Genomic DNA, 15,773 nt, shown 5'->3' on the forward strand with positions numbered 1-15,773 from the left:
TCTTCAATTTCTTAGCAATTTCTCGCATGGAATAGCCTTCATTTCTAAGAACAAGAATAGACTGTCGAAAGTTCTCTTTTTCTGGCCATTTTGAGCGTTTAATTGACCCCACAAATGTGATGCTCCAGAAACACAATCTGCTTGAGGGTACAAACCCACACACCGTATACACAGCAGATACGCAACAAATACGCAGCAAATACGCAGCAGATTTGTTGGTACAGATTTGATGCTGTGTTCAGTTATTTAGATCTAATCTGCTGCGTATTTGCTGCGTGTTTGCTGCGTATTTGCTGCGTATCGCAGCAGTAAATACGCTGCTTATACGGTGTGTGGGTTTATACCCTAAAGGAAGGTCAGTTTTGTAGCTTCTGTAACGAGCTAGACTGTTTTCAGATGTGTGAACATGATTGCACAAGGGTTTTCTAATCATCAATTAGCCTTCTGAGCCAATGAGCAAACACATTGTACCATTAGAACACTGGAGTGATAGTTGCTGGAAATAGGCCTCTATACACCTATGTAGATATTGTACCAAAAACCAGACATTTGCAGCTAGAATATTCATTTACCACATTAGCAATGTATAGAGTGTATTTCTTTAAAGTTAGGACTAGTTTAAAGTTATCTTCATTGAAAAGTACAGTGCTTTTCCTCCAAAAATAAGGACATTTCAATGTGACCCCAAACTTTTGAACGGTAGTGTATGTGGACGTGAGATACTAGTCACCCTCTTATCCCACCTCTGTGCAGCCATGAGTGACTACTTCGGTCCTGAAAGTTTTGGGGGCTTTTAGTTTTTAGAATTCTTTTAGTCTTTAGAACTTCTAGGGAATTTTACAATTCTGTGTTTATTTAGTGAACGATTCAGTTATTTTTTAATATAATTTAATAAAGTGCATATATATATATATATATATATATATATATATATATATATATATGTCAATCATATGAAATTCTTGAATCACATGAAAAAATTACTTTGGGAAAAAAAATGTAACTGAAAAAAAAACTAAAGACAGAAAAATGCCAGGAGAAAATAGTGTGTGAACATGTATTCTGCACTGTGCAAAGTGATATTTTGTGGTATTCATCAGGTCCATAATACAGACACAGACATGAGCAGGTATTGTGGCCATTGTGTTCTCTGGTGGGGACGGTCCCACTGTTATTGGAGATTGCCATCACTCATCTCTGACAGTTCACACAACCTGCACCTATACACAATGCTGAAATGACAGGATTCGGTGGGACTGGTTCCTATGCAGCAGGCTGTATCTGCCAGGTGTCACGTAGTAGTCCATGTTATGCAGCAGGTCGGATATAGTCTATTGTGCTCTATGTGCAGGTAGCAGGGGCCAAGTAGAGAGGCAGGGCCTGATAGTGGTGGGCGGGCCAGAATAAGCCCCTCCCCTGGCAGTGAGAGAGTCAGCCAGGTCTGTAGGGAGCTTACAGATAGGAGACGGACGGCACAGGGATCAGCTGGACGGCACAGGGATCAGCTGGACGGGACGGCACAGGGATCAGCTGGACGGGACGGCACAGGGATCAGCACAGAACAGCTGTAGTGTGGTGTGCGGGGCTGAGGAGACATGACGGACACTCTGCTTCCCGGGGACCTCAAGGGGAAAGCGCTCTCCGATCAGAACTACTTCCGAAAGGTAAGAGGCAGCTCGTGTGCCCGTCACTGGGAGCCGGAGTAACCTGCTGCTGCAGCCCATCTACACATCTACACACCTACACACAGCCCATCTACACATCTACACACAGCCCATCTACACATCTACATACAGCCCATCTACACATCTACACACCTACACACAGCCCATCTACACATCTACACACAGCCCATCTACACACCTACACACAGCCCATCTACACATCTACACAGCCCATCTACACATCTACACACAGCCCATCTACACACAGCTCATCTACACACAGCCCATCTACATACAGCCCATCTACACACCTACACACAGCCCATCTACACACCTACACACAGCCCATCTACACATCTACACACAGCCCATCTACACACAGCTCATCTACACATCTACACACAGCCCATCTACACACAGCCCATCTACACATCTACACACAGCCCATCTACACATCTACACACAGCCCATCTACACACAGCCCATCTACACACAGCCCATCTACACACAGCCCATCTACACACCTACACACAGCCCATCTACACATCTACACACAGCCCATCTACACATCTACACACAGCCCATCTACACACAGCCCATCTACACATCTACACACAGCCCATCTATACATCTACACACCTACACACAGCCCATCTACACACCTACACACAGCCCATCTACACATCTACACACAGCCCATCTACACATCTACACACAGCCCATCTACACATCTACACACAGCCCATCTACACATCTACACACAGCCCATCTACACACAGCCCATCTACACATCTACACACAGCCCATCTATACATCTACACATCTACACACAGCCCATCTACACACAGCCCATCTACACATCTACACACAGCCCATCTACACATCTACACACAGCCCATCTACACATCTACACACAGCCCATCTACACACAGCCCATCTACACATCTACACACAGCCCATCTACACACAGCCCATCTACACATCTACAAACTGTACATCTACACACAGCCCATCTACACACAACCTATCATGGTTCTCTAGCTAATGTCATGACATACTGTAGTACTTGTAGTACTACATAACCTGCCACTGCTGAGGGTGTATATGGGTACACTATGTAAGTGGCAGGATGGTTTCCCTGATAATGCCATGCTGAAACTTGTAGTTCTTACTTTTTTTGCCTACATGTTTGATGATGATCGTCTTTTTTAATATTGTGGATTTGTTTTTTGCGGACATTGACTGGTATCTTACAATTCACGAACTTGTATAAAATAATATCTCTTCATTATTACCTTCATAGATAGCTCACCAGATGCCACCAGGCCATACAATGCAGTTTCACAGAAGAAACTTTGCACTATATTTATACAATATTTTTTTTATTACTTATGTATTTGTATGGAGATTACACAGACTTCTGTTTTGATCCTTTATTTTCCTTCTTGCTGGGGCCTGTAGTTCTCCAGGTTCATGCTTTCTCAGGTCAGGTTGTATGGTTAATAAATACAGCAATCCAGTGGTAAAACCCAAAATAACTAGCTTTATTTTATGCCTATATGAATGGTTTGTTAGCTGCCATGAAGCCGCGCTGGGTCTTATAATGTTGGTTAATCATTTATTTTGGTCTAGATGACGTGAACAGGTCCCCTTGTGTTGTCTGGTCCCAGCTGTTCAGCAGCTGATGGGTTAACTGTACAGTCACACCTTGTATACTGAGTCATGTTTCTATCACAAGTTTCATAAAACATGGCTCCTATTGTTGCTGCTATTGGTTTATGTCAGGCTTGGAGACTTCTCATTGGGTGGAAGTTATTAACAGTCCAATATTAAGGGATGAGGGGGGGGGGGCAGCGCCTCATTGTATAAATGATTATTCATGCGTCACCCAGCAATAACTCCAGGGCTGTAAATCACTGCTGAATTGTCTCCAGTAAAGAGGTTGTGGGCAATGCTCATTTTCCTTCATTGCATGTTGTAAATAAATCAGGTAAGGTTTCCCCAGACTCCTCAGGCAGTCTGCTACTGTATTGCTCACTGAGGAGTCCACGGCTACACTGCAACCTTTTGTATATACTAAGTGACAGCTGTGCTACACAATATCACTTGTATTACTTTGGTCTGCAGCTGTAACTTGACAAGTTAAAATCCATCTTGTAGTCGCAGTGTTGCCCTGGTGTAATATAAAGCTGTGATAAGTCACGGAAAGCACTCATTGAAACTTCCATGTAAGCTGCATAAGTCACTCAGTTTTCCCAGAAACAGGTACAACAAAGCAATGAGCAGATCTGCAACTTAAAGGGGTTATCCAGCGCTACAGAAATTTGGCCACTTTTCCCCCTACTGTTGTCTCCAGTTCAGGTGCGGTTTGCAATTAAGCTCCATTTACTTCAATGGAACTGAGTTTCAAAACCCCACCCAAACTGGAGACAACAGTAGGGGGAAAGTGGCCATGTTTTTGTAGCGCTGGATAACCCCTTTAAAGTGTCACTGTTGTTATACCTTTCAACATCCAAATCAACAGGGGGTGTGAAGTAAAGCAAGTTTGCGATTTTACATAATTTGTTTAGTTATCATGCTGTAAAACAAACAGGTCCATTCTTGTGCTGGTTAAAAAAAAGACTAAACACAGGAGGTCCTGGTCATCTGCGCGCTTATAGAAAAGGCAGTCGTTTGATTGACACTTCATACTGGCCAGGACTTCCTACATTTGGCCTTTTTTTTCCAACCAGCACAAGACTAAAAAGCTGCGTTCAGGAGACTCGACCCAAATTTCAAGTAAGTATAGCTTTGCCTAAAGCATAACAAAAAAAAATAATAATAAATGCTGAAAAAAGGAGCCTGTTACCTTACAACTTCTTATGACTAAGGCTACATTTACACGCTCCGTGCACAGTTCGTAACTACGGATTATGTAATATGGAACAGACTTTGGAGTTCGGCCATGCGGCTGTGTAAGGACAGTACCGCGAGGATTTAAACTTATCCCGACATCATAATGGTGATGCTGGGAACTTCCAAGTCCATTCCGTTGCACATCATCCGTAATTACGGACTGTGCACAGAACGTGTAGATGTAGCCTGTGTTCACACTGTGTTTTTCCATTTGTTTCACGGTTTCCTTTTCAGTATATTTAGTTTTAATGTACAGAAAAATATAGTCAATTGTGATGACCAAATCTTGACCAAAGCTCGGGTTTGTCAGAATGCTCTGTGTTTGATTACTAGTGACTGCAGAACTTGGACACAGCCTTAGGCTACCTGGAAAACATAGATACAACCACAGGCTTAAGCATGCTTGAGATTCGCTCATCTGTAGTAGTTAATTAGAGTTAAAAGTTGTACTTTTTTTGGGGGGGGGGGGGGATTGTAAATCAATTGAAAACTGATTCTTCAGTGTGGCATACAGCAGCATCCGCTTCTTTTCTTTTCCCATCCATTTACACAAAAGCCCCTATTCCATGGCCCGACTGTGAGGTGCAAACCAGTGCTGTCAGCGCTCGTTCCCCACTCACTGCCACCGCTATTACACGCAGCAGAAAGCAGGTGAGTGCGGGGGGGGGGGGGAGGGGCTGCCCGAGTGATCGCTAGATTGTCCGGGCAGCCCATAGAGGATAGTGGCGGTCTGTTGCCGCTGTTCTTATTCTACGGAGCGACGGCAGCACATCGCTGCTATCACAGTCATTTGTTTTTCAACATGGTGGAAAGACAAACGACTGCAACGATCAGCCGACATGAACGATGTCGGCTGATCGTTGCCTTCTATTCCACGGGACAATTATCATCCGATATCAGACGAATGCAGGCGATAATCGTTCTGTGGAGAAGGGCCTTTAGAGAATCTGCAGCAGATTTGATGGCACTGATTTGAAGCTGCTGATATCATTGTAATAAAATGATTAATGTGTCACTGTCGTTATAAAAAAAAAAACTTTTGACATGTCAGAGAGACATGTTTAAAGTTTGAATTGGTCCAGGAGTATTTAGACCCTGACGATTGTGGGAATCATAGACTTTTATTATGAGTATAACTCATGACGTGAGAGAGTCGGGAGAGGAGCGTGCACAGTCTCACAATCAGAACACTCGGACCTGGAACAATCAAAACTTTTCACATGTCTCTGATATATCAAAAGTATTTTATACCAACAGTGACACTTAAATCTGCAGCTCCTAAACTGCGCCATCAAATCTGCTGCAGATTCTGTATGTGTGAATGTACCCTTAATGTATACATTAAATGGCAGAAACCTAGTGTGAACCCAGCCATATGTGATCTTCATTTTTATATTTTTTTAATGGTAGCAGATAAAGCTGTTCTACAATACCTGGTTAATTCATTGCCTCATCATCCTTAATTTCTTGTGCACATAACAGCTGTCTACACTTGATGGACAACTCCATTTTACGGTCTAATCTGTTCAAAAGGAGGAGGGGGTTGCAAATCCCCCCCCTTCTATTTTTCTATCCTTTTTTCTTTTGCTGAATAGATATTGTGATGATCATTCAATGGCTGTAGTTAGAACTAATTTTCCCTTATGATTAAAGGTGACAGAAGCTTTTAACATAATCAGTTGAGTGGGTGACAACTGCTGGCAATGGAAACAACATATCTTTGTGTATTTGAATTTAAAAAGAATTTTCGGCATCTGCCTCAGTGACCTTGGGAGCCGCACAACCTATTCAATAGGAACATCTACAGGTTTGGGAAGAGTGAAAAAACAATGAAGTCTGTACACCAGCTTACATAACTATAATTTCTTTCTTAGGGTGCGTTCACACATACAGGATCTGCAGCAGATTTGATGGCGCTGTTTTGAATCTGCAGCAGATTTGATTTTCTTCGAATCTGCAATTTGCGCTATCTGTGCTGCAGATCTTGTACTTGTGAACGCATCCCTTATTTTTCAGGATGCAGTTCAGTGTACAGTAGCACACAGCATAATTATAGGATGACATAACATTATTGCAAGTGTCATACATTGTAACAACAAACCACAACTCTAGAAGAATACAGGTGTAGATTGGGTGTCCCCAAAATTGGTGTAAATGCAATTCCATCACTCGAGCAATTGGGAAATCCAGCTATTCCATAAACTATACTTGAGTTTCAAAGATTGTCATAGGTTATTCAGTGGTTCTCTCATTCTGGGTCTTTAGAAGACTACTTTGGTCCTTAGAGGTCTGGGCATTGTGGGCATATGAAAGTGGCAAAACCCTGAGTGGGATCAGACAGCTATCAAAGTAATGCACCTTGCAACCACAGACACACACACACACACACTCATATATATATATATATATATATATATATATATATATATATATATATATATATATATATATGTCTGTATATGGCACTATGCAGAAAGATTTCAGAAGAGAGTTAGAAAATAAAAGGAAAAATTGGCAGCACATCTATCACTCTGTTCACACTGCAAGTTGCACGCTGCTTGTGGCTAAAGTACAGACAAAAAAACAGAAAATGCAACAGCAACCCACAGATGCAAGGGCTTATCGTATATACTCCTCCCAGTGTACACATGGTAAACACCTGCTCTGTAGATATTAAAAAGTGAGGATCATAGCAAACTATTTGATCAAACAGAGTGTACCACGTTAAGGCGTCCTCGAGACATGGTCCCTACTCTAGCATTTTCACACTATTTTGGTTCTTAGAGGTCTGGGCATTGTGGGCATATGAAAGTGGCATAACCCTGAGTGGGATCAGACAGCTATCAAAGTATTATACTGTTGTATCTCATCCCTTTCTTTGTATGTGTAACCTACTTTTCTGGAAAAACCAGTCTTCATTTACAGTATTGCCATGTATTTCTGTTTGCTCTCAATCACTGATCAGAATAGTTTTTAACACTTTAATTTCTAGTTTCAGTCATAAGCCTGTAATCACATCTGTGTAGTTTGAAAATTGTGGCAAAAAAAATAATAATACAAAAACCGACCTTGCTTTAAAATTTGGCAGAGATATGGTGGTTTTACACGGAACGATTATCGTTCGAATTTGCACGATAACGATCGCATTTGAACGATAATCGTTCCATGTAAACACAGCGAACGATCAAGCGACGAGCGAGAAATCGTTCATTTTGATCTTTCAACATGTTCTCAAATCATTGTTGGTCGTTCGCAAAAAATTTGCAGATCGTTCCGTGTAAACAGTGTTTCACCAGTTTAAGCTATGTGTGAGATAGGCTTAAACGGTCGCAAAACGTTTTCCGTATGATATGTCGTTCTGTGCGATAGGCAAATTATCGCTCCGTGTAAAAGTACCGATAGGGAATGGAGTTACATGCAGTGTGGAGGGCAGTGATTGGCTTCAGCGTCTCCCAATGATCAATAGAACCACAAGTCTCAACATGCCCTGACAGCTAGAGTAGCTTGGCATTCCACACAGCTGGCGGTCTGTGCTTGTATAATAACAAAGCCAAGGACAGTAGCACATATATCAGTGTCAGTGTTTACAAGATTTTCCTTTAACCCCCTTTTTTACCTTTACATTGCTCGCTTTTGAAATCTGTAACTTCAAAATCTGTATTGGTTTTCTTGTCAATGTATCAATATAATGGCATATTTTTTCCATGGCAATTAAGATTATATTGCAGGTACTTCAAACTAATAATAAAGTATTGGAAAACTTTATTGTGAAAATGGAAGTTCTTGGACTGCCGTATTAGATCTGGAATCAGGAGATCAGTGCAGTATACAGAATTACAGTTTGCATTCACAGGTTTACAGATTATAGATCTGCAGTCCGGCCAGGACTCTAGTATTGTGTCGACATGTGACTGCTGTAATAACAGAATATCATTGTTGTGCACAGGAACCTGTAGGGGACCAGAAAAGAATTGCCACCAGAGCACCAGAAGATCACCATTTTTTTTTCTTTTGTAGGCAGGGTTCACACCTGCATTCAAGGCTTTGTTGGGTTCCTCTGTCGCAGGTTTTGTCACAAACATTGGACAAAACAGCACAACATGCTTCACTGTTCTATTAATTAAAATGTCCGACACCATACCAAAAATCGTCCAGACCTCACTAAAGTTATTACAGTCCAGATCCTCACTATTATGATATATAACAATAAAATGCAGGCTTAAAAGAGCATCACACAGAAGCAGGTTGCTGGGCCCACATGCTGTACACTACAGTAGTAAATAATACTAGGGACCACTATGTAAGCATAACTTTAAGCCTATAAACAAAAAAAGTGTTATACTAATTTCTAAAGGAAAATCTCTGACAACATGTGTGAACTAAGCAAAATATTTTTTTTTTTTGTAGCTTTATGGCTTGGAAATAAGCCATGTTAAATATACATTAAATGATCACACTAAAGGCAGGGGAGTACATAGAGGTTTGGGGGCCCAAAAATTAAGGTAGTCCCTTTTCTGGTGATGGTTCATGTCCTGGTCACCTGGGATAGGAGGTCCAGGTGCTACAACCTAACAGCAATTGTGCCAGCCTGGGTTGAGACTCTTTTTCTAGGAGCCCCAAAACCTCTGCATTGGCCGCTTCTACAGCAAATTCACCAGAGATTGGAGAATTTATTACATAGAATACAAAGCATCTTGGGGCTGGACAAGGCAAGGTTCAGTCATTGTCCTGTTATCAGCAGAAAGTCCCGTGCAGACAAGATAACGTTTATTGTCACAATCCTCCATTGTCTTTGTAAAGTCATCTTAATTGTACTTTTTGAACCCTCATGTCACAAGGAAATGGGTATAATCCATTTTGTTTTATCTTCCAGGGGTCAGTTTCTATTTCAGGTGCTGCCCAGCAAACATTCAGATCTTTGCTAAACACAGAACAAAGGCCTTTATCTTGGGTATTTAAACACAGTTTAGCCCCAGTGGCCACCCTGCCGAGCATCCTGAAATGGAAAGCTAAATCCTGCTTGTGACAGACTAGGGCCACACTGTGTTACTGCTTTCTGTTTAACTGATCTATTTTTAGGCTTAGTTCACACAAAGTTAATTTTCAACAAACAATGACCGTTGCAACACTGGACGCTATTTATTGGAAATTCAAATAACGTGACCTATGGAATCCTGGCCGGAGTTTATACACTCTGTATACACTGCGGCCTCGTAGAAAACTGACATGTCAGTTTTGTGCAGCCGCCATTCATTGAATAGCAGCCGCACAAAACTGACAGTGCGGTTAATGTAAAGTGGGGCTCCGGCTGCACGTTACATTGTCTGCTATGGTGATTTGGAATGCGCGCACACCCGAATGCGTCCGCATTCCACATCAAAAGGAGTGAAGATGAAGTAAAATAAAGACTCATCCTTACTGATAGCATACAACTGCATCTGTTTTTACCATGTGTTTTGTTAAATGGATAGCCAAAAAACAGTGGTCCTAGCCAAAAAATCCTACGTTCCTTCAAGAAGGGAAGAGTATGAAGGACTCTTCATATTAGTGGCTAAAGCTTTGCAGCTACTGTACGTCAGAAAAATCTAGAACAATAACGACTGACCAGTGTAGGCTAAGGAGTTAATATTTGTGTTCTTTTGGCACTTGGAATGGCGATTATATAAGTCCTGGTTTCTAGGAATTCTATCACTTTGATAATTGAGTTATCCTGCTGGAATAATGCCCCCATAGAGGAGTTTTCAACAATCTTGTTAAATCACATGGCCAGAGGAATCTTTAGTAATTAGTTGGGGCCCAGATATTGGGTAAAGGGGCCACTTTATGTCTCCGCAGCGCATTGTTGTCTTGTTTGTTTGGCTATTTTGCAGCGGATGTGCATGTCTACATGAATCAAACGCAAGGAGCCAAAGACAAAGGTTCCATTCAGCTGTGGTCCTTTGCCATAAGCATGGCTGCATTCATTACTAATATGATAATCCCAATATGACAGTAAGTAAACAGAGGTGATGTGTTACTCCATTCATTTACATTGTGTTTTTTTGTCAGACGAAGCTATTACACACTAAGCGGAGCTGACACATTAATGAGCTATTGTCACTTAGGAATCTGAATTGAACAGTGTTCTGCCTACAGGCCGCCAAATAATAAAGTGGTCTATGTTACCAAACATGCGTATCACATGGGCGGCTGTCCATTTTGGGGTTCTGAGCATTGGGTGTATTTTGCTAGAATACATGCCATTGAAAATGCACATGAGATCTTTATGTGAAGTTCATTTATACATAGATGGATTCAGTATAAATGATGTTAGGGATATGTAGAATCTGAATGGTGTTCTGATCTTGTGGAGGCTGTGGCCCATTGACTAGTGGGGATGCCATCTGTCCCTCCAGCAGCACATACACCACTAAGAGCCCTATAACGCCAAACAATTATCACCAGTACTTAGCCAATTATCAGCTGTTCTGGACAATAATCGTAGTGTAATGGTACGTTTACACAGACAGATTTATCTGACAGATTTTTGTAGCCAAAGCCAGGAAAGGATGTGAGAAGAGGAGAAATCTCAGTCCATCCTGTATGACCTGCTCTATGTTAATAGTCTATTCCTGGCTTTGGATTCCAAAATCTGACAGATAAATCTGTCTGTGTAAATGCACCATTATAGCTCATGTTAAAAGACCACAATCAGCCAACATGCACAATGTGAAGATAGCTACTGTGTTCTACACGCCACCTTGTGCAGCAGGAGTGGCGGCAGCAGACTTATGCTCTCTTTAATGGGCCACCCAGACGATCTAAGGATTGTCCATGGAGTCCCCCCTCTGTCTATGTAATAGCACAGGCTGTAAGCAGGGAATGAGGAGGAAGTGAGCAATGATCTGACTGGTCGTGCTTGCTCCCTTCTCTACATCATGCCGTGTAATGCAGCCTTAACAAAAGGCAATATAGAGAGCCACAATTCCATGTGTTTTTATAGATAATTTTATCACCCTTTTCTAGAGCAGCATTCCTATATACAGATAAAAACTCAGGGGAAGGCTAGAGGTGAACAAATCCCAAGCACATTCTGGTCTGGACTGGTAGATGAAGAAGTTGGATGCAGCCGTACGGCATCCTCGAAAACATGGATTCAACAATAGGCTCAGTTTTACAAACAAATTGTGCCGTTTTTATTTTTACGCAAATAATTCGTCTGATAGAGCTGCACAGGATTTTTAAAAAATCAGCTTCCGATTCAGTTAGGTGCAGATTAGAACTAAAAATATTAAAATTATCCCTGATTAAACTATTACACTGTCGGCACTATTACAGGCGCCGACAGCGAGATAGTCTGCTGCCGCCACTCCTATTAGATAGACAGTCGTAATTGTTGAAGAATTTTTTAACATGTTGAAAACCAAGGATCAGCAGACATTGTGCATGTCGGCTGATCGTTGTCTTTTAACCCTAGCTATTACACCAAGAGAATATCGGCCGTATTGGTCTTAAGGGGCCTATTACACGGCCCGATATTAAGGAGCAAATGACAGGTCAGTGCTCGCTTTTCCTCATTCCCTGCTCGCTGTCGGTGCTATTACACGCACCCACGACGAGCAGGGAGGTGCCAGAGGGGCTGCCTGGACGATTGTTTGGGTGGCCCATAGTAGATAGCGGTGGTCTGCTGCTTCTCCTATTGTATGAAGTGACGGCCAGTAGACCATCGCTATCAATATTAGGATTTTGTTTCATGCAGAAAGACAACGATCAGCCGACATTGTGCATGTCAGCTGATGGTTGCCTCCCAGCATGAGCTATTATACAAAATGATTATTGTCCAGAATGGCCAGTAATCAGCCAGGTATAGCTTTGTGTAAAGGTGCGTTTACACGAAACGATAATTGGCCTGATGGTACGATTAACGATGTCGGAGTAACTTTTTTTTTTTTCATAACGATCAGCGTTTAGACGGTACATTATATCGTACGGAAAATCGTTTTGCGATCACTTAAGCCTATCTCACACATTGGTTAAATCGGCGAACGACTGTTTACACGGAAAGATCTGCAAATTTTTTGTGAACGACGAATGATGATTTGAGAACATGTTGAAAGATCAAAATGAACGATTTCTCGTTTGTCGTTTGATCATTCTCTGCGTTTACACATACGATTATCGTTCAAATGTGATCGTTATCGCGCAATTTCGCACGATAATCGTTACGTGTAAACGCATCTTTATAGTACCCTAAATCAGTAGGTTCAGCTGAACCCTTTCTAATATATATGGATGGCCTCTAGAATTCTTATAGGCATACTGAAGAGAATGTACCACACTAGAAGTGATTATATATATTAGATACATAAATGAGTAACAGAATAAGTATGCATTGGTTTAGGAAGAACAATGATTAGCGGAAATGGTAATTCAACAGTGTGTGTTGCATAAAAATAGTTCTTTTCAAGTGTATTTAACCTGTTTATAATGGGGTTTTATGAGATGTGAGATTAACATAGGAGGAGCAGCCATTTTATCTCAGGATGACCCACCTAGTTTAAGGTTTACTGACCCTCCTGTAATTACTCAATGGTTCATTGTGCCCATTACATAACTTCCCACAACGCTCAGTGACAACTTATCTAAAATAGTAGGGGATCTGTAGTCTAAGGGCCCTTTTACAGCAAATTTGCTGATGGTTTTCAGAGCCACAATCAAGCATGTGGCCCTATCGCTTCATCGTTCCCTGATGTGTCAACAGTAAATATGCCCAGCTATATGGTATTATATTACTAGTATTGCTGCATAACTACATTTAGAATTCAGGGCTCTAGGATAGCAGGATGACTACCTAGGGAAGCTGTAATAGAGACCTTATAAGTTATCATCAGGTTTTCTCACCTGTAACGTAAGAGTCTGATGCTCTGGGTGTATTGATTCTGACCTTCTCAGGCCCTTCAAAGACAGGAAGCAGAGCTGTTCTGGACTGTTTACCAAGTACAAATGTCTTTTATATGGCCTGTTGAGATTTGAAGAACTCCCCTGCCTCTCAATAATCTGCCCTTGACTGACAAAGGAAAGATCTGATTTAGTTTACCTGGTGGGAAAGTACACTTTAGCGATTAAAAAAAACAAACTATAAGTAGAATACATAGGGCCCAGATTTACTGTTACTGTTAAGAATTTGGTTTGCAGTTTGCACACACATACACATAGACTTGCACATTTGTTATGGATTTTATGCATTCTTTTTTGGACCACCACATAGCTTCTTTGCGGCAAAACTGCACCAGAATTTTGGCGCACAATTTAGGTTAGAAGTACACCAGCTATTAGGGTAAGCTTGAACTACACTGTCTACACCGAAACACCAGATTGATCAGTCCCAGGCACTTTGATAAATCGGAAACATATGAAGACTGTCTGAGATTAAAGGGGTGGCTATGTAAAAAAGTGGCTATACACTTTCAGTGGATTTATCTCCCTAGTCCTCCCCCTACCCTGGAACGTTCAGCACAACCAAATGATTCTGTGTTCCCTGTCAGGAAGGGGTAAGCCACAGCGGTGGGTTTGGCCGTCATCAGTAGAGAGTGTATGGGAAGTTTTTAGAAAAACATGGTGGCGTCCTACCTTATCTTATAGGTGACTCTTTATAAGCTGTGCGGACCAACTAAAATCTACTGCAAGGCTTTTGTGCTAAAATCAAGTTCTATGTCACTTATTTGTCTTTTAGTTAAGGATATTATCGGTTAAATATCTAATACCTGCCCTGTCTGGGAACCATATACTGAATGGGTTTCAGAACAGTGATCTGTCCTCTGCAGGCATTGACCTGGTATTGCAGTATATCTAGGACTAGGTCAGAAAAAAAAATAGTCTGAACCCGGGTGTGCAGCATTTGATTACCGGTGGATACAGTCCTAAGGCTGCCTGGAAAGCATGGATGCAGCCTATGGATAGGGATGTTCCCTAGGGCTGCATCCAACTTCTTCAGCCACCGGTAAACAAATGCTGCACGCTTGTGTTGACTTATCTGTAGTTCTTTGCAGTTGGTTGACTAGCAAACACAAATAATTTGCAATATTCTCATACTAAATGGTTCTGTTGGTTGCATGAGTAATATGAATCGACTGCAAGATTTGCTCCAAGCTTTCATCCTTAAATTACACCATCCATGTAAATGGACCTGTTGTTTTATATGGAAGAAATATGCATGAGATTAGAATGGCCTTAGCAGTAGGGTAACAGAGATGGATTTTTACCACACGGACAAAGAAATTCAGGTAACATGATATTGGGGAATTGCAATGAATTTAGCAGATTATTTCCTAAGAGGAGCGTCATTGTGAATGTTTCATTGCAATATACTCTAGTCACACATTATCTCAGGATCAGAACGGTTAACTCCAAACCCTCCGTGGCTTCACTGCGTTGCATGAACGTCACTTGTTGAGATCCCAAGGTCTGTAACTTGTAATTTTATAAAGCAGACGTCCTCAGACAGGGACTAATTACAGGATTCACATAGGGGCCCGCATGCTGCATGACTCTTGGCTCAACCAGCCACCACATGACCATCTGGACAGTAGGATAACCAAGAAAATCATTGTCATTCAAAACATGGAACCTAGAGGTGATGTCCAAATGTATTTTTATTTTTTCTAGGTAAGAAGATAAATAAATAGTAAGGGATAAATACCTTTTTAAATCACATCACTTACAATTTGAAGCAAGAAGGGCATGATGCTACTTGTAGTTGCAAAATATCTAGTTCAGAGTTTTCTGTCACTTAATAACATTATGGGTACATTTTGCTCTATTGAGATAATAACGTCAGGTTTTTATTATTTTACAGTACAAGGTCACATTGTGTCCAGTATGTGGGTCATTTTGTCCTGCTGCTGTTGCATGACCTAGAATATAGTGAATATTGAAAATGTGTCATCTGTATGGCGTAATACAGTGTTATCCCTCCATGGCTTCTTTTAATGGGCAGAATCAAAGTATATTTACAATGTAGAACATAAGCTCTTAGAAGACAATTAACACCACCTATTGGTTGGCTTATTTTAAAGGGGTCGTCAAGTGCTACAAAAACATGGCCACTTTCTTTCAATGACAACATGACTCTTGTCTCCAGTTCAGGTGCGGTTTGCACTTAAAGGACAACTCTGGCGGGACCCCCCCCAAAAAAAAAAAAAAAAAACACAGACACACACAGACACCATACTCACC

General features: G+C 41.3%; 1 protein-coding gene across 1 annotated transcript in view; it reads left to right on the forward strand.

Annotated features, from left to right (window-relative positions):
- Nucleotides 1-1,446: 1,446 nt before the first annotated feature.
- RHPN2 (rhophilin Rho GTPase binding protein 2) overlaps nucleotides 1,447-15,773 on the forward strand; it is a 52,820-nt gene continuing 38,493 nt past the window's right edge. Inside the window, exon 1 of the mRNA XM_069966185.1 lies at nucleotides 1,447-1,664. Within this exon, the coding sequence (XP_069822286.1) occupies nucleotides 1,596-1,664 (69 nt within the window). The 5' untranslated portion in view covers nucleotides 1,447-1,595. The remainder of the gene's footprint in view (nucleotides 1,665-15,773) is intronic.

The sequence above is a fragment of the Dendropsophus ebraccatus genome, chromosome 4 (genome assembly GCF_027789765.1).
Source record: "Dendropsophus ebraccatus isolate aDenEbr1 chromosome 4, aDenEbr1.pat, whole genome shotgun sequence".
Classification (NCBI taxonomy): domain Eukaryota; kingdom Metazoa; phylum Chordata; class Amphibia; order Anura; family Hylidae; genus Dendropsophus; species Dendropsophus ebraccatus.